Raw genomic sequence first — 27067 nt, 5'->3', positions numbered from 1 at the left:
TGTCAGATCCCTCAGGTGAAGGCCCCACCCCCTTCAGATGCCTGTCACAAGTCCAGGTTGTCCCATGGCTTCTGACCCATCGGCTATAAATCAGGTTTCTCACCACTTCCTCCTCTGGTTGATAATTTGCTAGAATGGCTCACAGAACTCAGGAAAACTGTTTATTTACTATTTCCCAGTTTATTATAAAAAGATACGATAAAGGACACAGACGAACAGGGACAATGTGTGTGGGAAGGGGCGCCACTCTCCTAGCATCTCCATATGTTCAACAACCCGGAAGCTCCCTGAACCTGGTACTTTGGGGATTTTTATAGAGGCTTCACGCATCAGCAATCATTAACTTCATTTCCAGCCTCTCGCTCCTCTGTGGAGAATGGAGGTGGAGCTGACACCTGGCTTGGTCTTTCTGGTGAGCAGCCCCCATCCGGGAACCCACACAGAGTCACCTCATTAGAACAAAAGACACTGCTATCACTGGGGAAATTCCAAGGGATTTAGATACTCTGTGTCAGGAATAAGGGTCAAAGACTAAATATTAGAACAAAAGACGCTCCTAGTATTATCACTTAGGAAATTGCACAAGTTTCATGAGCTCTGCGCCAGGATATGGGAGCAGAAACACATAGACACATTTTTCCCTATTACCTCACAGCTACTATGCAAAAAAAAAAAAGAGAGAGAGAGAGAGAGAGAAAATAACAAGTGTTAGCGAGGATGTGAAGAAATTGGAACCCTTGTGCACTGTTGATGGGAATGTAAAATGGTATAGCTGCTGTGGAAAACAGTACGGTATTTCCTTAAAAACTTCAAAATAGAATTATCATATGATACAGCAATTCCACTTCTGAATATATATCCAAGATGACGGAAAGCTCGGTCTTGAAGAGGTATTTGTATACCCATATTCAAAGCAGCATTATTCACAATACCTAAACCTTGGAAGCAACCCAAGTGTCAATTAACAAATGGCTGGGAATGCAAACTGGTGCAGCCACTCTGGAAAACAGTATGGAGGTTCCTCAAAAAACTAAAAATAGAACTACCCTATGACCCAACAATTGCACTACTAGGCATTTATCCATGAGATACAGGTGTGCTGTTTCAAAGGGACACATGCACCCCCATGTTTATAGCAGCACTATCAACAATAGCCAAAGTATGGAAAGAGCCCAAAAGTCCATCGATGGATGAATGGATAAAGATGTGGTATATATATACAATGGAGTATTACTCGCCAATCAGAAACGATGAAGTCTTGCCATTTGCAACTACGTGGATGGAACTAGAGGCTATGATGTTAAGTGAAATTAGTCAGAGAAAGACAAATCTCATATGACTTCACTCATATGAGGACTTTAAGATACAAAACAGATGAACACAAGGCAAAGGAAGCAAAATTAATATAAAAACAGGGAGGGGGACAAAACATAGGAGACTCTGAAATATAGAGAACAGAGGGTTGCTGGAGGGGAGATGGGCTAAATGGGTAAGGGCTTAAGGAATCTGCTCCTGAAATCATTGTTGCACCATGTGCTAACTAACTTGGGTGTAAATTATAAAAAATACAGAAAAATAAAATAAAATAAAAATAAACTCCTACAAGAAAAAAAAACAAATAAATGGCTAAGCAAAATGTGGTTTATACATACAATGGAATATTATTCAGCCTTTAAAAGGATATTCTGATACACAGTGCTACATGGATGAACCATGAAGACATTATGCTAAATGAAATAAGCCAGTCATAAAAAGAAAAATATTGTACGATTCCATTTATATGAGGTACTTACAGCAAATTCATAGAGACAGAAGTAGAATGGTGGTTGCCACGGACTGGGTGGGCTAGGTGGAGGAGGGAATGGGGAGTTACTGTTTGATGGGGACAGAGTTTCCGTTTTACAAGAAGAAAAAGTTGGGGCGCCTGGGTGGCTCAGTCGGTTGAGCGTCCGACTTCGGCTCAGGTCAAGATCTCACAGTCTGTGGGCTCGAGCCCCGGGTCGGGCTCTGGGCTGATGGCTCAGAGCCTGGAGCCCGTTTCAGATTCTGTGTCTCCCTCTCTCTCTGACCCTCCCCTGTTCATGCTCTGTCTCTCTCTGTCTCAAAAATAAATAAACGTTTAAAATTAAAAAAAAAAAAAAAAGAAGAAGAAGAAACAGTTATGGCAGTGGATGGTGGTGGTGGTAGCACATTATGAATGTATATAATACCACTGAACTGTATACTTACAAATGGTTAAGACAGTAAATTTTATGTTATGTGTATTTTACTACAATGAGAAGAAACTGGGGGGGGGGGACCTAGAAAACAAAAACAAACAGTAATGTTTGATTGTTTTATATGCCCATTCTACCAAAGGATCTATTTACTCAGACTCTAAACCCAAATAGAACAAAGGGCAAGCATATATATCCATCCCATCAGACGCAGAAACTCTTGAGAGTGTAAAAGGACCCTAGAAGTTTCTAACTTCTCTCCTGTTCATCCAAAGACAAATGCTGGGATATGGGAGGAAACAAACCTGTATCTTGGGGTTTAAAAACTCTCGATTTATATTTCAGTTAAAAGACACAAACCTGCAGACTTAATATCTTATGTGTATTTTTATGGCATAATTGGGAACATTTCCCCAGCAACTGAGAAAAAATAGAGGTTGGAGCACTAATGTAGCACTTTAAAGTGATTAACTTAACTAATCACTTTAATTAAAACAAAAACAACTAAAAATTTTTTAAAGATACTCTTGCTCCCATGAAGTTACCAAAAATCTCTTTGGCTTAAGGAAAAACAAACAAACCCATGGTCAATATTCCTCATATTCATGTACAAAGCTGTATCTCTAAAGTCTCTGTTTTAAAAAGACTTGTGACAAACAGTTTTCTAGAAGGGACACTGGAGCCCTAAACATTCTTTCAGGCCTTCTTCTAGACCATTTTTCCAGATGCCACCACAGTGCCTTGAGTGGAATTTTTCTCTACAATATACTAGAAAAAGTCAGCCAGCTATTAGAGTCATACAAATTTTTAAATTTCACTTTAGCAACTTGATGTGTCTTCATCTTATTATTAATCAGCTGTCTCTGAAGAAATATCATGCCAGGGCGCTTGGGTGGCTCAGTTGATTAAGCATCTGACTTCGACTCAGGGCATGATCTCGAGGTTTGTGAGTTTGAGCCCCACATCAAGCTCTGTGCTGACAGCTCGGAGACTGGAGCCTGCTTTGGATTCTGTGTCTCCCTCTCTCTCTCTGCCCCTCCCCCTACTCATGCTCTGTCTCTCTCTCAAAAATAAATATAAACATTAAATAAATATGTATCATGCCTACAAATGTTAAATTGCTAGATTATGGGAGGGAGAAATTTACTATTAAATCAGAACATAACTCCTTTGTTAGGTGAAAAGAGCAGCTAAACACAAAACACTTCCTGAAGTGCAAACACCTTTCTCCTGTCTTCCTTTTCCTTCTTAAAAATCATAATCCACTCATTCATCTGCAATGTATTCTCTGACTCCTACCCCTTAGGTTTCCATGCTGTACCCTATACCACAAGTTTCTTATTACCCATTTATGTTACTAAAAAAACAACCCTTTACACCATTAATAACGAGAGCATTCTCACCACTTCTCTCACACATTTCTTTAAAAATGAAAATAAATCTTTTGTTTTTTAATAGTTTTTATTTACCTTTTTTTCTTAAAAATTTTAAGGTGTATTTATTTTTGAAGGACAGAGAAAGAGAAGGGCAGGAGAGGGGCAGAGAGAGAGGGAGACACAGAATTTGAAGCAGGCTCCAGGCTCCGAGCTGTCAGCACAGAGCCAGATGCGAGGCTCGAACTCATGAGCCTCAAGATCATGCCCTGAGCCGAAGTCGGAGGCTTCACTGACTGAGCCACCCAGGTGCCCCGAAAATAAATCTTTTGAATCTGTGAATTATGGTGCCTTCCATCTTACGACTTCAAGGGAGGTCAAGTCTTTTATTCGTCCCCCAACTCTCATAGTTTTACTATGTCAGCATGACCTGGAGAAATGCTCTATTTTCTATTTCACACCAAACAGTAACAGGTCTATCTACCATATCACATCTACCGACTTGGGGGGGGGGGGGGGGCGGGGGCTGCTAGATAATTAAAGCCAAATAAATCACAATAGTCACACTACTGCTACTGGGAACAGATGGCTTTGGGAGGGAAAAAAAAAAAAGTTTTCCTTAATATCTGATTGGGATTTATAAGTATTAAAGTCAATTGCAGGGGCACCTGGGTGGCTCCGACTTTGGCTCAGGTTATGATCTAGAGGTTTGTGAGTTCCAGCCCCACAAAGGATTCTGTGCTGACAGCTCAGAGCCTGGAGCCTGCTTCGGATTCTGTGTTTCCCTCTCTCTCTGCCCCTTCCCTCTCTCTCTCTCAAAAATAAATAAACATTAAAATTTTTTCATTAAAAATAATAAAAATAAAGTCAATTGTAAATCTCACAACACTTTCTTCAAGTAACACTGTCCTTTAATCTTTTTAAACAGCTCGTCTTTAAAAACACATCTCAGGCATTATGTCATCCAGAGAATTGGAAGGCTGTTAACAATTATTGTCTTCAATTCACAACTTTTCAAAATATTTCAGAACTGCCTGAACTTGGTTGGTGATTCAACCTTGGTTAACTGGTATAGAGACGCATCACAAGTCACCACCTGCGTTCAACAGCCCCTTCTGTGATAGCACGCTTGCTCACAGGGACCACCTAACTCTACCTAGAGCCCGGGATGGGGTTTCACCAAGGGCTGGGTAGAAGCATAATGCTTGTGAGGCACCAGGCCCGGTTCACTGTCAGATCTGTGGTCCAATGCCTTGCTTGCAGAAGGGGTAGGTATGTGTTAGGGAGAGACGGGGTGTGTTTCCGCCTGGTACCACCTCCTAACTTTTTCTGCCTCCTGAGGACCCCGAGGGTGTTTCTCAGGACTCTTAAAGGAAGCAACCACCTCGAGGACAAGAGGAGGGAGCCTCCAGGGAAAAAACCAAGAGCCCCGGAGTGGATCCTCCCAGGGTCCGCAGGGTCACTCCCTGCCTCCCCGGGGGAGGAGGGGCACGAATTTCTGGTCAAATCAGGCGGAGGAAGGCACTGTGGCTTTGAGCAGAACCCAACCTCTGGAGGAAAAGAGGAAGACCTCAGACGCGGAGAGATGGGGGAGCCCCTACGCCTCCCTTGAGCCTCCCGCTCCGGGCAGGCCCGGTCAGCGCCGGGACACCGCTTCCAGCACACCTGAGCCGTGCCCGGCGCCCGCTCCCGGCCCCGCGGACGGTCACCGCGACCTCGCCCTGCCCGGCCGCCCCCTCCGCGGACTCGGCACGGGCGCAGCTCGCGGGGTCCCGGCCCACTGCCTCCGGTTCAGCCCGACCGCCCAGTCCCACCGTACCTGGCCGGCGGCGGCGGCGGCGGCGGCAGCGGCAGCGGCGGTGCTCCTCACGTACCCGTTCCGCACTTCCCCGTTCGCCACGCAGCCGTTCGCCCGCACAGGGCGACGGTAGCAGCAGCCTCCGGGCCCCGGCCGCATCGTCCCGGTAGCACCAGGCACAAGGCGACTCTGTAGGCGGCGGCCGAGACGGCAGCAGCTTCAGTCCCGCTCCGCACCCCACCCACCTCCTCGAAACCGGAAATGGTTGCACGCCCCCGCCAATTACCGGCCTGGCCGTCACATAGGGGCGGGGCCCACTCCCGCGGAGTAGGTGGTTCGCCCAAGGCCCCGCTGCCAAGGGGAAACGGGGCGGGGCCGGACAGGAGGGTCATAAGCCTAAGGACTGATGGCCAATCAGGAGGAGGAGGAGGCAGACCCCATGCTACTGTCTGGCCAATCACGGGGGCGACAGCAAAACAGCTTGCTGGTGTTGAGGAGGTGGTCTGAGAAGGCTTTGGCGGCTTCTTGGTCCACGCAAAGGAGGCGGGGCCCAGGAAGAAGTAGCCAATTAGAGTGTGAGAAAAGGAAGGGGGCTGAGCCCAAGTGTCCAGAGCGGGTTCCTGGGTTCTCCCGGACAGGTGGCGCCCTCTTTGCCCTTGCCTTCGGGGAAGTTCTCCGATGTGAATCCCAGCCCGAGACAGGGATCCTTTATTTAATTTGCGAATTCCTATGTAGGTGTCTGTAGAAGAGCATTTTCAGCATTCTCTAACCATTCCTCGATATGCACCGTACAATAACATATTTCTTAGTAATTCGAACGTCGCTTGGCCCTTCACATCTGCCCCCAATCAGGATTTTCTGTACAATTTCCTTTAAAGGGTACTTATTTGAGAGCCAAGAAACCTGAATAACTGAAAGCTAAACCTTGAGTAGCCACTTTGGGAGCCAAATTCTTTAAAGTTAACACTTGTTTCATAGACTCACAGCAAGAAATATATTAATAAAACATCATGCACCTATCATAATGCCTGGCCCATAGTAGGAGCATAATAAATATTATTTTCGCACCCCTTTAGTTCTCTCTTCCCGTAGAGGTTAGAAACGAAATGGATCTACATCATAACACGAGACTTTTGGGGGAGCCTGGGTGGCCCAGTCAGTTGAGCCTCTGACTTTGGCTCAGGTCATCATCTCACAGTTATGAGTTTGAACCCTCCATGGGGTTCTCTGCTGTCAGACCAGAGCCCGCTTCGAATCCTCTCTCTGCACCTCCCCTGCTCATGCTCTCTCTAGGTCTCAAAAATAAATAAACATAAAAAAAGAGAGAGAGAGACTTTTGGTTACCCATAAAGAATTTCGTGTCACAGTCAAGAGCATGGACTCTGGAGGTGGTCTGGGTTTGAATCCTGGCTGCACCACTTACTACTAGCTGAGTGACCACTATATATCTTCATCTGTTCAGTGAAGACAATAATAGTTGTCCTGGGGATTTGAGTTAATATATGTAGTGTATTTTGTATAAGACATGGCCATGGGTAAAAATTCATTCAATGTTGGTTATTTTTAACTGCTGAATGGGCCTATGAGAGCCCCTGCATTCTCCCCCCTACCCCATATTTAGAAAAGGGATAGACAAGGTATCAGTTTTGTGTGGTTTAGGAGCTGAACAATCTAACAGCAGATGGGCAGAGAGTTTTCTTCTTTGAGTTAACAAACACTGTGATCCCAAAGAATATAAATTTGTGACAGAAGTATGAGGCTAAAAGAAAAGCATGTGGGGACCCCTGGGTGGCTCAGTTGGTTGACTGTGTGATTCCTGGTCTCGGCTCAGGTCATGATCTCATGGTTGGTGAATTCAAGCCCCATGTCAGGCTCTGTGCTGACAGTGTGGAACCTGCTCGAGATTCTCTGTCTCCCTCTCTCTCTCTGCCTCTCCCTTGCTTGTGCTCTCTTTCTCTCAAAAATAAATAAATATTTTTTTAAAAAGAAGAAAAGCATGTGTTTTGCACCTCATGGAGCTTACATTATGGTGAGAAAAGATGTACATAGATAAAGCAAACAGCAATAAAAGTCCTACGGAAGGCTGGAGTTCTGATGAAGAAAGCTGGACCGCAGTGACAAGTCTAGTCTTCCCATATAGAAAGTTTTCAGGGCAGGAATCTGGTTGGAAGCAGGGCTAAAGGATTAAATTGAAGCTTAGATATTGGATTGAATGAAATTGGAAAAGACTTGGAAAGACGGTGTAGGATGAGCAGGATTTGGAGAGCTGAGAATGAGAAGGAAGGGGACAGTGTTCCCGGGAGAGAGAACCTTCAAAAACTCAGGTGCAGAGCCTGGAAAGAACAAAGACTAAAAACTGGAGCATAAGGGTGAAGAATGCGGCTAGATTAGAGGAATCCTGTTAGCTAGTGCCTCCCTCCAGAGGGCAGGACACAGGTCCTTGTCTTGTTCTGCCACTTACTCACCATGTGTGGTCTTGGACGAGTCATACAACATTATCCTTAGTTTCCGCACCCATCTTACAAAATTAATACCTGTAATACTTACCTTGCAGGGCTTTTGTGAGCATCAATGATATGATATGCAAATGATCTGATAACCTTGCACACCATTGCTAAATCACAAAACGGATGCCTCAGAAGGCAGTAGGAAACACCCCAGGCTCCATGCAAACAGAAAAACAGCTCCTTCCAGATGCATAAGCCACCTCATCACCATTTTACTGAGTTCATATGCAAAGTTCTGGGCTAGGCACCAGAGTTACAACCCTTCCTTCAAGATTGCTCAAACCAACTGTAAAACCAACTGTAAAACCTTTCTTGAACTCCAAACTCCTCACAAAATTAGTCTCTTTCTTCACTGTGAACTTATACACACCTGTGTAAGCATGTGTCACATTACTTCTTTGGGATTCTTTTTTTTTTTTGAGAGGGAGATTACACAGTGGTTAGAAGCAAGAGCTCCAGGGACACCTGGGTGGCTCAGTCAGTTAAGTGTCCAACTTTGGTTCAGATCATGATCTCATGGCTCATGAGTTCATGCCCTCATTGGGCTCTCTGCTGTCAGCACAGAGTCTGCTTCAGATCCTCTGCCCTCCCCCCACCCCATCCCTTCCCTGCTTGCATGCTCTTTCTGTCTCAAAAATAAATAAACATTAAAAATAAAATAAAATAAAAAGAAGAAGAAGAAGAAGCAGCAGCAGCAGCAAGAGCTCCATAGTCACACAGAATTGGAGACCCAGGTTCAGCACTTAGAAGCCTTGTGACTTTAGCAAAGCTGCTTAACATCTCTGTGACTCAGTTCTTTCATCTGTAAAATGAAGCATAACTCTGTTGTGAGAATGAAATAAGAAAAGCATTTACTTACAGGGCTTGTCACATAATGGTAAGTGCTAGCAATCATTTTTTAATAAATGAATTATTTGTTAAATGAATAAATGATTGATTAAATATATTTATACCCCCAACTAGACATAGAGCAAGCTGCTTGAGTACAGGAGATTGTTTAACTCACCTTTGGGTTCCCAGCACCCAGTACAGTGCCTGGAACATACTAAATGCTCAAGAAATGTCAGATGAATAATAAATAAACGGACAAATGAATGAAAATCTGGCCCTGCCTCCAAGGAGCTTTCTATCACATGGAGACTGTATTAAGATTCTTATGATTGAGGCTAACATAAGTCAATATTAGAAAACTTTGTCAAGAAAGGTACATTTATTGGAATTCTCCTCATGATAGGGAAGTGTGGGGACTCAGGAAAAAAATCCCAAACATCAGCAACAGAAACTTATAGACCTTCCTCCTAGCACCAACCCACTTCTGAGGCTTAGCTCTCAGCAACCGACCCCTTTCAAATTCCCTAGGTCAAATTTATAAAATGCCAGGGAAGAGAAATCTAATTGGCCCAGCTTAGGGTGAGATGTCTAATGCTTGACCAAAAACATTAGACATGGTGGCCAAAGCACAAGTCCAAGCTGCTGGAAGTGAGGAACCAGTTACAGAGAAAGAAGAATCAATGCAGAGAAGAAAGGACAACCCTATCATTGTCTGCTACAAGGAGATAGAACTTGGGAATGAAAAGAACCGATAACAATCACTTGGAAGAAGTATTGAAGGAGGAGGCTTCCGGTATAGCATTTGTTTGTATGTGTGTATGTGTGTATGTATGTATGTGTAAGCAGGCTCTACACCCAGTGTGGGGCTCAAACTCACAACCCTGAGATCAAGAGTCACTTGTTCTACTGAATGCCCCGGTATGGCATTTTTAAATGGCCATGCAGAATGCCTGCCTAGAAAGAGAACTGAAGTGAGAGAAGGCAGGCTATTTAGCTGGAGGAGCAGGCGGCCTGCACAATAGGATAGGGGTCTCGGTCACATGCATGCAAGTTAACACTGGCTGACTTAGAAGGGGATTCAGTGGAAGGTTATTAGCAGAGCAGCTCAGTGCATGGCTGAAGGCTGGAGGACAGGGCTTAGAAAAAGTCAGGAGTAAGGGGAATCTCCATAGGGCTAGGCAGCAAGGGCTGTAGCAAGGGTTTGTGGCAGAGACTGTCTGGTAAGTGTATCACCACTAAGATAAATGATCTCCAACCAGCTTTTTCATCCTTGAGTCATTTGCCCAAGAGTCAAAGTCCTAGGAGAGAGCATCTGATGGGCTGAGTTTAGGTCACACTGGTCCATACAGAGAGTGGCTGAAAGGGAGGCAAACATAAGGATGTGATTCCTTTACCTTTCATGGTGGGAGCTGCTTACCAAAATTCACCCTTCCCACAAGAGGATACAAAATGAAGACAGGTGATTTCCCAAAAGGAAATTGAGGACCTCTTGAAAACGGGAGCCAACACTGGGCAGGCAGAAATGATGAAAATCAGTTAAGACTGCAGAAGAGGGGCACCTGGGTGCCTCAGTTGGCTAAACACCTGACTTCAGCTCAGGTCATGATCTAGAAGTTCATGGGTTCGAGCCCCACGCCGGGCTCTGTGCTAACAGCACAGACCCTGGAGCCTGCTTCGGATTCTGTGTCTCCTTCTTTCTCTACCCTGCCTCCCACCTCTCTCTCTCTCAAAAATAAATACACATTAAAAAAAAAAAAAAGACTGCAGAAGAATCATAAGGGAAAAGGGGCCCTTTAGTTGTTCTCTGCTTTGGTACAAAAACTAGGGCTGGACACCTCGGAGGTATTATCTGATTCTGACCCTGGGATCATCATTTGGTTTTTCCTTTCTAAACTTTTCATGCTCGTTCATTCATTTTTATATTTGACCAGTCATTTGACAAATACTTTTTTTCTAACCATCATGTTATTACATCTATAGGCGCCCCTATAAATACAATGACAGGGGCGCCTTGCAGGCTCAGTTGGTAGAGCATGTGACTCTTGATCTTAGGGTTGTGAGTTTAAGCCCCATGTTGGAGGTAGAGTTTACTTTTAAAAGTTATGTATATAGGGGCGCCTGAGTGGCTCAGTCGGTTAAGCAACTGACTTCGGCTCAGGTCATGATCTCACGGTTTGTGGGTTCAAGCCCTGCGTTGGGCTCTGTGACAACAGCTAAGAGCCTGGAGCCTGCTTCGGATGCTGTGTCTCCCTTCCTCTCTGCCCCTCCCCTGCTCATTCTCTGTCTCTCTCTGTCTCTCAAAAATAAATAAAATTTAAAAAATAAAAATTATATATACAGTGAGATCCACAGTCATGAATTTTGGGTCCAAGAACTTCTAGCCGCCGCCTTGGACAGGGGCCGCTTTCCACTGGATCACTTCGGTGAATGTAAAAGCTTTAAAGAGAAATTCATGAAGTGTCTCTGTGACAATAAATTTGAAAATGCTTTGTGCAGAAATGAACCAAAAGACTATTTAGAATGCAGAATGGATAGGCAGCTGACAGAACAAGAACCACTGGAAAAACTGAGATTAGAAGATTTGATCAATAGAAAACCAAAGGCAAAGACTAAGTTTTGATGGGAAAAAGACTGCTGGCTGCTGGGTCGTCCGTATGGACCTCATCACCTGACAATTTATGGTTAGGTGCTGTGACTTAGAAAGGGGCTTCCAGAACACCCTCCTTGATGGAAACATCTCATCCTGACGTTTACCAGGTTATTTTGAAAAATTATTGCTCCTTTTAGATCTCATTTTCCCCCAAGAGTGTCGGGTTTTATCTTCACATCGTGTGTGGCAGAGTTCCTAGGGAGACCCATGGCAGGTGGGAGTTAAGAATGCGAATCACACCTGCTTACAGAGGGGACACGTGAAACAGTGACTCCATATGGTAATACTCTGCATAGCTTCCCAATAGTGATATGCTCAATGTTCATGGCTTCAGATATTGTCAGAAAACCATTCCCTAGCAAAACAGTTTCCTTTTTGTACTCATAAATACGTATGTCAATTTCCTTTTTTAAAAAACAAAAATAGAGCATAAACTTGGAAATGAGAAAAAAAAATACAGTGATAGAAAGAAACATAGTCTCTGCCCTTGTGGAGCTTATGGTCTTGATTTACAAGAAATGGGTTTGGTATTTCCCTTTTTACTACTCCTGATACAGTGAGTGAAAAAGTCTGATTCTCTCCCTGAGTTTCTGGCCCTCCTTTTGCTGGAAAATCTTGGATAACATTTTTGGACCATTTTTAGTGGCAATATTTGCATCCACAAAACTGAGTAGGCCCTGGGACAAGAGTTTAGAATTGCATTATTCTAGAATTGCATTATTCTGCTGAGGCCTGGGCTGTTTAAAGGAATGATTGCTTGCAAATATGAAGTTTTAACAGGAATGGTGGTTCCTGATTGCCTGCTAAGCAGCCCAGAAGAGTGACTCGAATCTGTGTCTAACAGGCATTTGCAGTTGGAGCTGGGAGATAAGACTGATGCATGCTCCAGGAATAGGCAGCTAGAGCCTGTGTCTCAATGGTTGCTCTCCTCCTGTATGTTTCCTCGGCCCTAGAAGCACCTCGAAGCCTCCTACTCAACCACCACACCCCACACTGCCACTCCATACTTCCTGTGGGTATTCACTCAGTTGACTGTCGCAATCATCTGATGTTCTGCTTCAGGAAGTGGACTTTTGCTTCTGGCTCCAGGAAGAAGGGGTGGTGCTGAAGATAACGATTATGATAACGGGTGGTTGTATTAGTCAAAGCTCTTCGAGTTGCAAGGTTTTTTTTTTTTTTTTTTAATGTTTATTTTTGACAGAGAGAGAGAGAGAGAGAGAGAGCGAGCAAGCAGAGGAGGGGCAGAGAGAGAGGGAGACACAGAATCCGAAGCAGGCTCCAGGCTTAGAGCTGTCAGCACAAAGTCCGATGCGGAGCTCGAACCCACAAACCATGAGATCATGACCTGAGCTGAAGCTGGACGTTTAACCCACTGACCCACCCAGGCGCCCCTGAGTTGGAAGTTTTGAAACTGAATTCAAGTTGGATTAAGCATAGAGATTTATTGGCTTACATAACCAAAAAGAGTAGGGATAGATCTGACAGGATTCATGTGCTCAAATGATGTCATCAGGAATCCAACTCTATCCTTGGCTTGGCACCCCTCTGAGTTGGCTTCATTCACACAGAAGGGGTTACCCTATGATAGTAAAGATGGTCTATGGCTTGGCAAGCTTGCATTCTACCAGTTTTAAAATCTCAGCCTAGAAAAAGTGCTTCCTTTCTGGACTCCCAGTGGGAATCCTAGCTAAATTCCCATTGACCCAGCTCAGGTCACAGGCCCCAGGCAGATGTTGAATTGATTGGCCAGGCCTGAGTCTTATGCCCACCCATTCCCTCAGTTCTGCTCTACAGGCTCTGAGAATGGGTGACCGACCAATGGTTTCCCAAATAGAAAAGATGGGTTCTGTTTCCAGAAAAAAGGGTGCTGGGCAGGCATAAAAAACAGATAGACTGCTCATACTGGATATGATGATAACAAGAAGAGGTGGTAAGAATGCCTAGGAGATTCTCAACATTTTTAGAAGATGTTATTAAGAAATACCAGTTTTAGACTTTCCCTCCTGCCCAAATCCAGCCTCCAAAATTCACCCCAGATTTATGTTTATTTAAACTGATTAAAGTTGTTGGTATCTTATTATTTTCATCTTCATCAAATCATCATCCCACAGCAATTAATAAACAGACTCTGTGTATGTGGTTGTGTAAGAAAAATATAAATATCATCTTTACAAACTGAGACTTTATTCCCAAAGGGAGCATTAATGATGACAAAGGACTCACAGACAACCATGCTAGCTCTGAATGTTACATATTGTCAATTTTATTTTCTAAAAGTTTTTTTTAAATGTGTATTTTTGAGAAAGAGCAAGTGGGGGAGGGGGAGAGAGAGAGGGAGACAGAGAATCCCAAGCAGGATCCATGCTGTCAGCACAGAGCTCGATGTAGGGCTCAAACTCACGAACCATGAGATCATGACCTGAGCTGAAATCAAGAGCTGGACGTTTAATCGACTGAGCCACCCAGGCCCCCCTGTATTGTCAATTAAGTGACATAAATTGAATTGTACTATATGCAAAGGATACCTCAGTAAAAGAAAAAAAAATAGTTAAAAGAAAAATGACACAAAGTAGAAGGTTCATTCGTTGTGGGCCAGGGTGTCATACGCATTCTACAGAGTGATGAGATTTGCTTATTTATTTATTTATTCATATTTATGTATTTATTTATTTATTAAGTAGGCTCCATGCCCAATGTGGGACTTGAACTCACGACCCTGAGATCAAGAGTCACATGACTGCACTGACTGAGCCAGCCAGGGGCCCTGAGTTTTTAAATGGAATAGATTCAAGGTGAGGCTGCCATTTCTTTTCTACTTCATTGTAGAACACTTTAAAGACTTTGCTGTCTTCTTCATCACTCTCTTTATATCAATTTGGCAATGCTATATATTCTTGGAGAAAATAACTTCTTTTAAAATGGCCTTCTGAAGCTCTTGCCCATACCCTCAATATTTCCTAACTTTTCCTCACATATTTTCCTATCTTACACAATCCCCAAACCTGTCATTTCCGGTGCCTAATGTCTGGGAGAGCCATTTTAACCTGTACCTAGAATGTGCTACTTTGTTGCTTGTGCTCCCAGGGTATCTCCAAAATCACATAAGTTGTCTCAGTAGATGTCCTAGGACACCTGGGCGGCTCAGTGGGTTGAGCAGTTGAGCATCTGACTCTTGATTTCGGCTCAGAGCCTGATCTTATGGGTCTGTAGGTTTGAACCCCATGTCAAGGATGGGATTCTCTCTTTCCCTCTCTTTCTGCACCTCAACCCCCTCAAAATAAATAAACTTAAAAAAAAAATAGATGTCTTGGAAAGCACAGGAATTAGGACAGGCAGTGAGAACCAGAGAAAAGAAACTTTCTCATACCTACTGTAAGGCCCTGTCACTCTAACACTTTAAAATATAGCATACCTCTGGGGAACCTGGGTGTCTCAGTTGGTTGAGCATCTGACTTCAGCTCAGGTCATGATCTTGCAGTTCATGAGTTCAAGCTCCACATCGGCTCACTGCTGTCAGCCTGTCAGCACAGAGTCTGCTTCAGATCCTCTGTCCCCTTCTCTCTGCCCCTCCCCCACTCTCCCAAAAAATAAATATTTAAAAAAATATATAGCGTACTTCTGTTTTGTATCAAGAACACCTTTTAAAACATGAATGATGGGTTGCCTGGGTGGCTCAGTCTGTTAAGCATCTGACTCTGGATTCTCATCTCAGGTCTTGATTTCAGGGTCATGAGTTCAAGCCCCACGTTGGACTCCACATTGGGTGTGAAGGCTACTTGTGGTAGGGTCCCCTCCTTAAGGAGAGAGAAAAAAAAGGGAGAGAAAACTTCAAGGTAACCTGGCTATGCACCTACCCGACCATGACCTTGTAAACTGAGACGACTTAATCAGATTGCGTGTTTATGTGTGTTACCATAGATGGGAGACAAAGAAATAGAAACTGTATAAAGAAGCTATGCCATGTGACATTCGGTGCTCAGTTCTTTGGGTACGAGCCCAACTGAGAGGTGCCGGCACGAATAAAAGTTGCTTCCTGGAAATTAAAAAGCGTCGGTGTCACAGCTCTCTGTGGGAGAATCCTGCTACATACTTACAAACAAAAACAAAAACAAAAACATAAACATAAATGACAATGTTATTTACTTACTTACTTACTTAACCAGCAAAAGAAGAGTTTATTCAGAAGTAGAAAATTGCCATACCATACAAACAAGCCACAGGCAAATCCTCTAGGTGACATCTTTGGAGTCACCTTCTATTTCAATCCAATCTTGACTTTCCCCACGCTGACCATTCCATACTGATTTGCCGATCCACATCTCACATTTCAACTGGTTGCTTCTCTCTCATCCGTTCCACTTTTCCTTTATCAGTTAGGAGTCATATCCTTAGAGTTGGGTTCATTGTTGCCCTGGTCCTTGCCACAGTGTTTGGTTTAGGGACAGACACAGCTTAGTCAATTCAATCACAGTAAGACTGGAGATTTGGGTTCAATGGTTGGGAGAAGGAAACCTATCTGTTCTCCTAGATGTGCTCTATGAATGTGAAGCCTATACCTGTTGTAGTTATTTGGCTACTAGAAACGAAACCCATGTAAGGATGAAGGCAGCATCAGAAAGCAAACAGACTGGCTCACAGACACATGGAGGTGGTGCCCTGATCAAACCATGCCTGAAGCCTACTCCTAGACATTTCAATTATACTGAGTCAAGAATTTTTAATTGTTTATGCCAGTTGGGTTTTTTAAAAAAAAATGTTTTTAATGTTTATTCATTTTTGAGAGAGAGGCGAGGAAGGGGGGGAAGAGGGTGAGCAGGGGAGGGGAAGAGAGAGAGGGAGACACAGAATCTGAAGCAGGCTCCAGGCTCTGAGCTGTCAGCACAGAGTCCCACGTGGTACTCTAACTCATGAAGATCATGACCTGAGCCAAAGTCGGACTTTACCTGACTGAGCCACCCAGGAGCTTCTGGATTTTTTTTTTTTTAATTGTAACTTAAAGCATCCTATTAAACTCCCTCAGGAGAATCTTTTTTATAACATTATTGATGTACATTTTACATCATGTAAACTATATATATTTAAGTGTAAGATGTAATGAGTTTTCGCATATATACACACCTGTAAAATCATCTCCACAATCCAAATAATGAAAATACTTGTCAGCCTCCAAAGATTCCCAGTACCTTTTGGAATCCCTCCCCCCCGTCACTACCCTTCCCCATCCCTTTCTGACAATAGACTAGTTTACATTATCTAAATTTTATCTAAATGGAAGAATAGAGCGCCATACACTAAATGTTTGTGTCCTCCCCCCACTTCATAGGTTAAAATACAAATCCTTAAGGCGATGGCATTAGGAGGTAGTACCTTTTTGAGGTGAGTAGGTCATGAGGGTGGAGATTTCATGAATGGGATTAGTGCCTTTATAAGAGAGGCCCCAGAGAGATTCCTCCTCTCTTCCCTCATATGAGGTTACATTGAAAAGGCAGGTTCTCGGGGCACCTGGGTGGCTCAGTTGGTTAAGCCTCCAACTTCGGCTCAGGTCATGATCTTGCAGCTCATGGGTTCAGGCCCCGAGTCTGTGCTGACAGCTCAGAGCCTGGGGCCTGTTTCAGATTCTGTCTCCATCTCTCTCTGCCTCTTTCTCTCTCTCTCTCAAAAATAAATAAACATTAAAAAAAAAAAAAAGGCAAGCTTTCATCAGATACTAAACCTGCCAGTGCCTCGATCTGGGACTTCCCAGAACTGTGAGAAATAAATTTGGGTTGTTTATAAACCATCCAGTCTATGATATTTTGTTATAGCAGCCTTGACTGACTGAGACAGACAATCGGTACTGACAAGTAGGGTGCTGGTACAACAAATATCTAAATTGTCGAAGCAGCTTTGGATGTGGGTAATGGATAGAGGCTTTAAGTTTTCAGGTACATGACAAAAATTTTCCATTGTTGTTAATGGACGTTTAAGGGTGATGTTAGTGAGAGTCCAGGGAGTAAAGAGAGCTGTAGAGAGGGTCTCAGACTTGTTAGAGAATACTCAAGTAATTATAAACAGAATGTTGACAAAAACATTGACTATTTTTTTAAATACACTTATATATTTTTTAAATGTTTATTTATTTTTGAGTGAGAAAGACAGAGTGCAAGCGGGGGAAGGGCAGAGAGAGAGGGAGAGGGAGAATCCCAAGCAGGATCTTTGCTGTCAGCACAGAGCCTGATGAGGGGCTCGAACTCACGAACCGTGAGATCATGGACCTGAGCTGAAATCAAGAGTCGGATGCTTAACCAACTGAGCCACCCAGGTGCCCCAAAATATTAACTATTCTGATGGGATCTCAGACAGAAATGAGGAACATGCTTTTGGACAATGGCTGAAAGGCCATCCTGTTATAAAGTGGCAAAGAACTTGGCTGAATTGTGTTTGTATCACAGTATTTTGTGGAAGGTTAAACTTGTATGTGACAATATTAGATATTTCGCTGAGGAAATATCCAAGCAAAGTGTTGAAGAAGTGACATGGTTCCTCTTGACTACTTAAAGTAAAATGTATGAAAAGAGAAATGATTTAAAGATGAAATTGTTCATCAAAAAGGATGCAGAACTGAAAAGACTGCAAATTCTCAGCCTATCCATCTTGTAAAGAATGAGAAAATATGTTTGGGAGAGAACACAAGGGGTGTGGCCAATCATTCGGTAAGGGGATTAATCAGCCATTTCAACAGAAAGGCCGAGCTGTTGTTTAAAACAATGGAAGAGCGCAAAGGAGGGGTCACCAGTACCTGTGATTCCCCAGTGCACTGCTTTGTCTCAAGTCACAGGCTCGGCTTCCTGCATTCTGGCGCCTAGCACCTAGGGCACTCCAGGTGCAGCTCTTGTGGGCCCCCAAGTGGAGTCTATTTATTTATTTATTTAATTTTTTTTAAACATTTATTTTTGAGAAAGAGAAAGCATGAGTGGGGGAGGGGCAGAGAGAGGGGGACAGAAGCTCTTTAGCAGGCTCTGTGCTGACAGCAGAGAGCCCGATGTGGGGCTTGATCTCATAAACCATGAGATTGTGACCTGAGCCAAAGTCCGGCTCTTAACTAACTGAGCCACCCATGTGCCCCTGGAGTCTTTTTATTTTTATTTTTATTTTTAAGTAATATTTGTTTCTATTACAAAAGCAACATGTATTTAATACAGGAAAATTAGAATATAAGCAAAAGGAAAGAAATTAAAACCACTACTAATATATATTGATATATGACCTCCCAGGAATAATAAGCAAGAAAAAAATAGTGAAAGAAAGATGGGAAGAAAATTTGGGGCAAAACGAGCAGCATGAGCAGTCAGTCACCAAGATACAAAACAGCCTAGAATGTGGGCAGACAACGCAGCCACTTGTTATTTGTGGAGCAGAGTCCTAGAGAAGTAGTCTCCCTGCTAAGGCAAATTTTGTTCAGGTACAGGGAAGAAATCCCTTGATCTCAGAGAAGCAGATGCCCTGCTAGACCCATGAATCACAATCATGGAAATCCAGTTCCCTTTTCCTTGCCAGACACTCAGCTTTCCAGCCCATATTGCAGGTAGAGTAAATATATGAAACAGTTCTAGCTAACAAGATATAAGAGGGAGACGTCTATGGAGACTCTAAGAAACAGGATTTTTCGTTATTAACAAAAAGTAAGCCTCTTTCGTCAGCTCCCTTCCTTCTTAACTTCATGCAGTGATGTGAGGACATGACATCTGGAGCCATGGCAGCCATATGGAGACCATGAAGCAACAAGCACAGAATGAAAAGTCAACATGCTGAATGGCATAGCCAAAAGATGGAAAGAGTGTGGGTCCTTGACGATATAGCTGATGATATAGGTGAAGCCACTCCTTGGCTACACCTGCCTCCAGACTGCTTAAGGAAACAATGCATCCTAGCAGTTCAAGCCATGGTCTTTTAGGTTCTCTCTTACTTGCGGTCAAATACATCCTAATTCCTACAGACTTATACCACATTCGCAGTGATTATCAAGGAAGCCAAGGGCAGCTGCTCTTAAACAGGAAGCAGGAACTGGAAAGTTGTCACACCCGTAGTCAGTTGTTTATTCTCTGCCAGCCTTATCTCCGCTTGTGTCTGAAAATTTGTGTCTTTCTTCATTCTTCTCTACAGACCAGTTTTCACGGATTCAACATCCACACAGCAAAGCCTTCCCTGTCTGCATTTCCTGCATCTAAGAGACCAGCTTAGGCTGTGACTACATCTCAAGCTCGATTCCAAAGTCTAGAAGGGAGAGGAGGCTGGACCCAGTTGTTTCTGCACTCTCTGGACACCCTGGGGGCAAAATCACACCCTCAAACCTGGCTGCCAAAGGCCCATCCACGTGTGTGTGACTCTCAGGGAAAGGAGAGGCACGGGCTAAAAGACACCCCGAACTATCTACCATACTGGCTGCGGTTAAGTATGTTAGACAGTGGGTGGGAAGGGGCCATTCAGTATGAGAGAGACGAACAGATTCCAACACCAAGTGGAAAAGCTGAGAGAGGGCTAAGCTAACTCAAGGCGGGGTAGCTGGGAAATTCCTCCCCAAGGAAGTCAAAATTCAATCTCCCAAGGCCTTTCCTTGAATGAGGAGTGAGGGAAAGAAATAAGAAGGAAAAAAGGAGTGGCCCTGGAAGCTGTCACTGAGAAAACGGGGCGTAGGCTTGGACGCGCCTCTAACCTCCCCGCCCCCACCCCCAGAGAAGGGAAAACCAGGATTTCTGCTTATTTTAGGTTCAAGTCCCACCGAGAGCGTGAGCTTGTGTGCGTACCCTGGCAGTCGCTGGCAGCAACGTTTCGGTCGAGAAAAGGTTACTGGAACAGATTGGGGTCAGCATTAATGCTGTTTCCGTACAGAGATGGGAACAGCGTGGAGGCCAGAACGCTGCCCCGAGGGTCACCAGCTTCCCACGTGGCCTGCCCAGTAACAGGCGACAACCGGAGGAGGGCCGCTGGGAGGCAGGGAGCAACTCCGAGAAAGGCGCGGGGACGGGCCGCGGGGCAGCGGTCTCCGAGGAGAAGGACGAGATTCTCAAGCCCCCTCTGCCCCCAGTGCGCGGGGCAAGGTAGGGCGGCAGAAGTGCGCAGGCGCAGGCGCAGACGCAGGCGCTGGCGGTAGGGGCAGGGGGAGGACGAGGATAGCTGGAGGACGTGTTCTGGGAAAGCGCAGGAAGGAAGTCAGGGCGGGCAGATAGCGAGGGCTGTGGAGTCACAGTAGACAATTCTGGGAACACACAGGCTGGGGTGGATTTGGATCCAACTCTCCCTTCCTCCCTCCCGCTTTCTCTGCATTCCTGCATAATACATCAGCGGGCACTGGGCCCCTGCGAAGGCACTTTCCACTTGCCACCGGGAGGGACCGGTCCCGCTTGGTTCACTACAGGTCATCCAGTGCAGGGCTCTGAACTGGGAAGGTGCTCAGCAAATATTTCTTTCATGAGTAAGTGCGTGGAACTTTGTCCGGGAGAAAGGATCCAAGACATAAATAAACGTGCCGGTCGTCCAATAAGGGAGTACTTCAGAAGAGTAACCTTCACACCATTTTTGGCTGTACCCTTTGAAGTGTTAACTAGTGGATTTCTTTTGTGCCGGTAGCCTAAGGAGGCAGGAAAAAATGTTTGGAATCACTGGGCCAATTAGTAATTTACCAAACTAATTCGTAGGAGGGGAATTCTTTTGTTTACGTGAAATTTCACCTGGAAGCCTAAACAAATAATAGAGATTAACAACAACAACAAAACCAGCAGCGGCTCTCCTGCCCATCCTCAGTGAAGAGCTGGTTTTCAAAAAACCATTCACCCTGGTGCCTGGATGGTTTTCCTCTGTTTTGTGGGTAGAGCATGCGACTCTCCATCTGGGGTCATGAGTTCAAGCCCCACATTGGGTGTGGAGCCTACTTACAAAATAAAAAATAATTTAAAAAAGAAACAAAAGCATTCCTCTGCTGCTACTCCACGGTTACTGGTAAAAAGTGAGGTCCGGATGGATAACTAAAATTACCGTAATCATTTCACAAGATATGTATGTCAAGTCATTATGCTATACATCTTAAACTTAGTGCTGTATGTCAATGATAATGAAACTGAAAAAAATAAGTAAACAATTTAATTTTAAAAAAAGAGAGGGGCGCCTGGGTGGCGCAGTCGGTTAAGCGTCCGACTTCAGCCAGGTCACGATCTCGCGGTCCGTGAGTTCGAGCCCCGCGTCGGGCTCTGGGCTGATGGCTCAGAGCCTGGAGCCTGTTTCCGATTCTGTGTCTCCCTCTCTCTCTGCCCCTCCCCCGTTCATGCTCTGTCTCTCTCTGTCCCAAAAATAAATAAACGATGAAAAAAAAAATTAAAAAAAAAAAAAAGAGAGAGAACCGAGGCCCAGAGAGGTTAATTGACTTACTCAGTGTCACACAGCAAAGAAGGAAAGAAAGAGGGCAACTACTAAAATATCACAGGAACTTGAGTAAAAAGCCTACAGAAAATGATGACCCACAGTTCAGATTCTACTTGTTGCCTGTTTTTGTACAACTTGAGAGCAAAGAATGTTTTCTACATTTTTAAGTGGTTAAAAAAATAAAAAATAGTATTTTATTATTTTTCTTTTTTTTAATGTTTATTTATTTGGGGGGGGGAGGGGCTGAGAGGAGAAGAGAGAATCCCAAACAGACCCTAAGCCTATGTGGAGCTGGAACTCATGAACCATAAGATCATGACCTGAGCCGAAGTCAGATGCTTAAATGATCCAGGTGCCCCGAGAGAGAAACTCTTAAAATGATTACTTCTGTGAAGTGGTACTGTGGGTTGGGGGAGGGAGGATTTATTTATCACATTATACTCTGGTATGCATTTAATATATGTGTCACTAAAATAAATTAAAAATACTTCACTCATAATGGATTTGAGCCAAGGTATGCACAACCACCTTAAAGACACAGAGTGCCTTCCAGATTAACAGAACTTGACACAGTAGCGTAATTGGAACCATTGATCTCTCTCAAGAAAGAATATGCCTGTTAGAATGTGGTTACCAGATCATACCAGAATATATATATATATATATATATATATGTATGTATATATATATACACACACACATATACACACACATATATATATGTCTGTACTTTTATGTATCATATTATATAGACAGAACATTTTATTATATATTATAAACTTATAAGTTTAAATTTATGGCATTTACTTCTCAATGAGAGGATATATATCATTTTGATAAATAGAAAAAGTTAGGATTATTGAAACCTATTATGCTATCAGCCTCAGCATCAGAGTTAGCATGTTTGGTTTGTTTGTACATGTCTTGGTCGGGATAGGTTAGGTTAGGCTGCGATTACAAATGATCCCAACATTTCAGTGGCATGTAACAAAGGTTTATTTCTCACTCAGGCTCAGTGTCTGGCAAGGGGCAGACTCTACTACATGTTGCCTTCTCTCCAGGACATAGCTATCCTCCTTGTGGCCAAGAGAAGAAAGAACCATGGTGAACATCTGCTAGTTTTTATTTTTATTTTATTTTTGTTTTAGAGAAAGAGAGAAAGTGTGAGCAGGGTAGAGGGGCAGAGGGAGGGAGAGGGAGGGAGGGGGGGAGAGAGAGAGAGAGAGAGAGAGAGAGAGAGAATCCCAAGCAGGCTCCACACTCAGCACAGGGCCCGATGCGGGGCTTGGTCCCACGACCCTGGATCATGACCTGAGGCGAAATCAAGAGTCGGATAGTCAAGTCGCTGAGCCACCCAGGCATCCCTACATCTGCTAGTTCTTAGAGCTTTGTTTCTGAAGTGGCCTATATTACTTCCACTCACATCTTATTGGCCCAAACAAATCACATGGTCAAGCCTGAGGTCAACAAGGCAAGAAAATAATCCCATCCAAGGGGGAAGCAGTGAATACTTGTAAAGAACAATACAGTCTATCATAGCAAAACACTGCAGAAATCGGGATTAACAGAAAAATCCTTAGAAGTGATAAAAACTCACCTGACAATCTCAAGCTCTCTAATTACATGAGTCACCAAGCTTGAAATAAAAGTGAGAAAATTTGTTTCAAAGTTGGATCACTAAGCACTGAGTTTATCACTACTCGTAAATATAAAAATCAGCTACAAGTATCCATCTGAAACCAAGCATTAAAGTATCTACTTTTAGGGGCGCCTGGGTGGCGCAGTCGGTTAGGCGTCCGACTTCAGCCAGGTCACGATCTCGCCGTCCGTGAGTTCGGGCCCCGCGTCAGGCTCTGGGCTGATGGCTCAGAGCCTGGAGCCTGTTTCCGATTCTGTGTCTCCCTCTCTCTCTGCCCCTCTCCCGTTCATGCTCTGTCTCTCTCTGTCCCAAAAATAAATAAAAACGTTGAAAAAAAAATTTAAAGTATCTACTTTTGGACATTCTCCCCATGTGATGAGTTAAGTATTCACTTTTTATTGCCCAGCTGATTCTTAGCCCTGTGACAAAAGCATGTCTCTAGGAGATACACCTGACCTTCAGCATTCACTAGCGTGCAGAGGTCACGTGTTCCAGGGTGCACCCACTTGGATAATTTCATGTGCCCAGGCCTGGAATTTTCAATAAGAACCAATGCCAAACTAGCGGCTTGGTGGGTTAAGCGTCCGACTTCAGCTCAGGTTATGATCTCACGGTTCATGGGTTTGACCCCCCATCGGACTCTGAGCTGCCAGTGTGGATCTTGCTTGGGATTTTCTCTCTCTCCCTCTCTCTCTGCCCTCCCTGACTCATGCTTTCTCTCTCTCTCTCAAAATAAATAAGTAAACTTAAAAAAAAAAAAAAAAAAAGAACCAGTGCCAAACTACAGTCTTCCTAATCAGGGTCCCGTTTACAGGGTGTTTAAATACATTCACAGGGGCGCCTGGGTGGCTCAGTCGGTTGAGCGTCCGACTTCTCTCAGGTCACGATCTCACGGTCCGTGAGTTCGAGCCCCGCATCAGGCTCTGTGCTGACCGCTCAGAGCCTGGAGCCTGCTTCAGATTCTGTGTCTCCCTCTCTCTTTGGCCCTCCCCCCGTTCATGCTCTGTCTCAAAAATAAATAAATGTTAAAAAAAAAATTTAAATACATTCACAGACCTGGTAGGAAAATCCACCCCGAGCACTGCTCTGAAGTCTGGTGGGTATCATGCCACGGAATCCAAATAAAGAAACAGAGAAGTCTTGGAAATTCCAATATGTGGAGGAGCCAGGCTGATCACTTAGGTGGTCAAAAGGATGAGCAACGAACCTTCCAGCAGTGTCAGCAGGCTTCAGAAAGGGAGGAGACTGGGAAGCTGGAGAACCTGCGCTTCCAAAAGAGACACCTACTGGTTGGCCCTAGCCAGCTGTTGCTATATAGAAAAAACAAAACAAAACAAAACAAAAACTTTTTTTAGGTTGCAAATCAAACTTGTATGTGAAATCTGCCAGTTTAAAATACTGACACGAATTCAAAATTGTGAAATACGGGGTAGGCCAAGTAAGCACATTTGTAGGCCGTGTTTGGGGTTGTAAATCTGTGATCTCTGAGGCAGGTGACCAGGGTAAAGATCTCAGAGGAGAGAGGAGAAATCTGGAGAAAAGAAAGAGGAGTCCCCAAATGGGGCATGTGGGAGGGAGCAGAGAGCGGGAGGTCAGCCTCTGGAGGGCAGGATGCTGCGGAAGAGACAGATGTGGGGACAGGACATTTAGCCAGTTTTGTGATGTGTAACCTCTTCGCTCTCCTTTTCATAAAACCTTCAGGGAAACAGGCTTTCGACGTTGGCGTCAAATCTGTGTTTTCCGACTGGTGCGTCGTGGTGTTGAGACCGGCTCCAAGGAGGCCCAGTTACGCCTGAGCTGTGTTTGAGCCTCCACCTAAAGCCCCTTGCTTTGAGTCCACATTGCAGGTTTCCCAGGTGGTTGGAGAGGCAGGAGAGGTGGTGGCGCATTCAGAGGGTGGGTCTTGGAGGCAGGCAGAATGGGGTTTGAATCCTGGGCCCCCGCACTTACTTGCTCTAAACATTTCTGAACCCTGTTGCAAAGTGGGGATAAAGTACCCCCACTGCAGAGTGGTAGAGATTTACATGCAAAGATGAAGACAACACTCTCAGGACCGTACCCAGCACATCGTGTTACTCAACAAAGAGTAACTGTACTGTTATTAGTGTTATTTATATATGATTACTTTCATTTGCAATCATAAGCCCGCAGGGAGAGAACGTGCTGATCCTCAAACACAAGTAATTGCCCAGTAAAAGCTGGGCAATCCGTTTAAAACTTTTATTTCTTATCAGAAAACAATTAAAGTGCTCTCCTGGCCTTTATGCCTGAGTCTCTTCTGAGTTTGGTCACACGATTCAGTCCAGCGGAGCACAAGTTCTGCTCTACACCTGTCTGGCATCTTGCCTTAGGCTCTACACCTGTCTGGCATCTAACCTGGGTGTCTCCGCACTGCCTGGAGGAGAGAGATTACTCCCACAGCCTGCGTGCGAGGGAGCTCCGGGGAGAGGGAACCATGTGTCAGCTCCTCAGTCAGTGCTCAGAGTGAATTAAAGCCTGCTGCCTGCTGAGGTGACTTCCTCTCTCCCTCCTTCCTCCAGTACTGCACATCCTCTGCCTTCCTTCTCCTCCTCCTCTTCCTCCTCCTCCTTTTCCTCTTTCTCTTTTTCCGCTTCCTCTGGCTCCTCCTTTTCCTCTTCATTATTACAGGGGAAATATCACGCCAAAGGGCTCCCTTCGTTTTGGAAATCTGAGCAAGTAGAAGCCTTGCTCTGAGGAGGTAGTGTAAGAAGACTTCCTTTGGCATACTTAGTGAAAGGCACTTTCCACATAGACTTTTTATGACCAGGTATTAAGGAGCCCAGGAATCTTCTAGAACCAAAGGTTCCAATATCCCCTATTCTTAGTTCTCTCCAGCTGAAGTTAGAGAATTCTGTTGGGGATGAATCTAGATAGTTCTTGACCAAAACCTTGCAGCAACATGGTCATTTTTTCCCAAGAGATTATTTATTTATTTATATATATTTTAAAGTTTATATTATTTATTTTGAGAGAGAGAGAGAGAGAGTGCTGAAGGGGCAGAGAGAGAGGGAGAAAGAGAGAATCACAAGCAGGGTCCTCACCATCAGAGTGGAGCCCAATGCAGGGCTCAAACTCACGAACCATAAGATCATGACCTGGGCTGAAACTGAGAGTCAGACACTTAACTGACTGAGCCACCCAGGTGCCCCGCAACATGATCACTTTAACCTAGGACTGCTGGAATAAAATGACCATGAGAGAGAAGTCTTTTCTTATGAATCAGACTAAAAATGAAATGAATACACACACACACCCACAGAAATCTGGAATGCCATAAACCAAATTGAAAACAGGGGTTATCTTTTAGTGGGATGGCTGACAACTTTTACTTTCTGCTTTAAATATTTGTGTTTGCATTTTTTTCCTACAACAAGACTATTACTTTCATAATCAGGAAGAAAAAAAAAGGTCCTGTAGTTCCATTTTGAAGAAAAAAGAGAAGGAATGGATATAGCCTTGTGGCTGGAGCACTGCAGGTGGCTAAGAGTGTCTGTTTAATGCTCATGGCTGGTTTACAGAACAGAGAGTAGAGAAGGAAGGCAGGGAGGATGGGGGAAAGGATGGAGGGAGGAAGGGGGAAGGCTGGTGGGGCCAGCAGGGGAGGACGGCAGGCAGTCCTTCAGGAGCAGCGGGGTAC

General features: G+C 44.3%; 1 protein-coding gene across 1 annotated transcript in view; it reads right to left on the bottom strand.

Annotated features, from left to right (window-relative positions):
* The window catches only part of SPTLC2 (serine palmitoyltransferase long chain base subunit 2), a 102507-nt gene extending 96919 nt beyond the window's left edge, over positions 1-5588 (bottom strand). Inside the window, exon 1 of the mRNA XM_047080291.1 lies at positions 5409-5588. Within this exon, the coding sequence (XP_046936247.1) occupies positions 5409-5546 (138 nt within the window). The 5' untranslated portion in view covers positions 5547-5588. The remainder of the gene's footprint in view (positions 1-5408) is intronic.
* Between the last annotated feature and the right edge of the window lie 21479 nt (positions 5589-27067).

The sequence above is a fragment of the Lynx rufus genome, unplaced genomic scaffold (genome assembly GCF_022079265.1).
Source record: "Lynx rufus isolate CCGP_SWC_20201006 ecotype Redwood Valley unplaced genomic scaffold, mLynRuf1.p SCAF_17, whole genome shotgun sequence".
NCBI classification, from domain to species: Eukaryota; Metazoa; Chordata; class Mammalia; order Carnivora; family Felidae; genus Lynx; species Lynx rufus.
The sequence above is the reverse complement of the archived record's forward strand: the minus strand, read 5'-3'. Positions and strand labels throughout refer to the sequence as shown.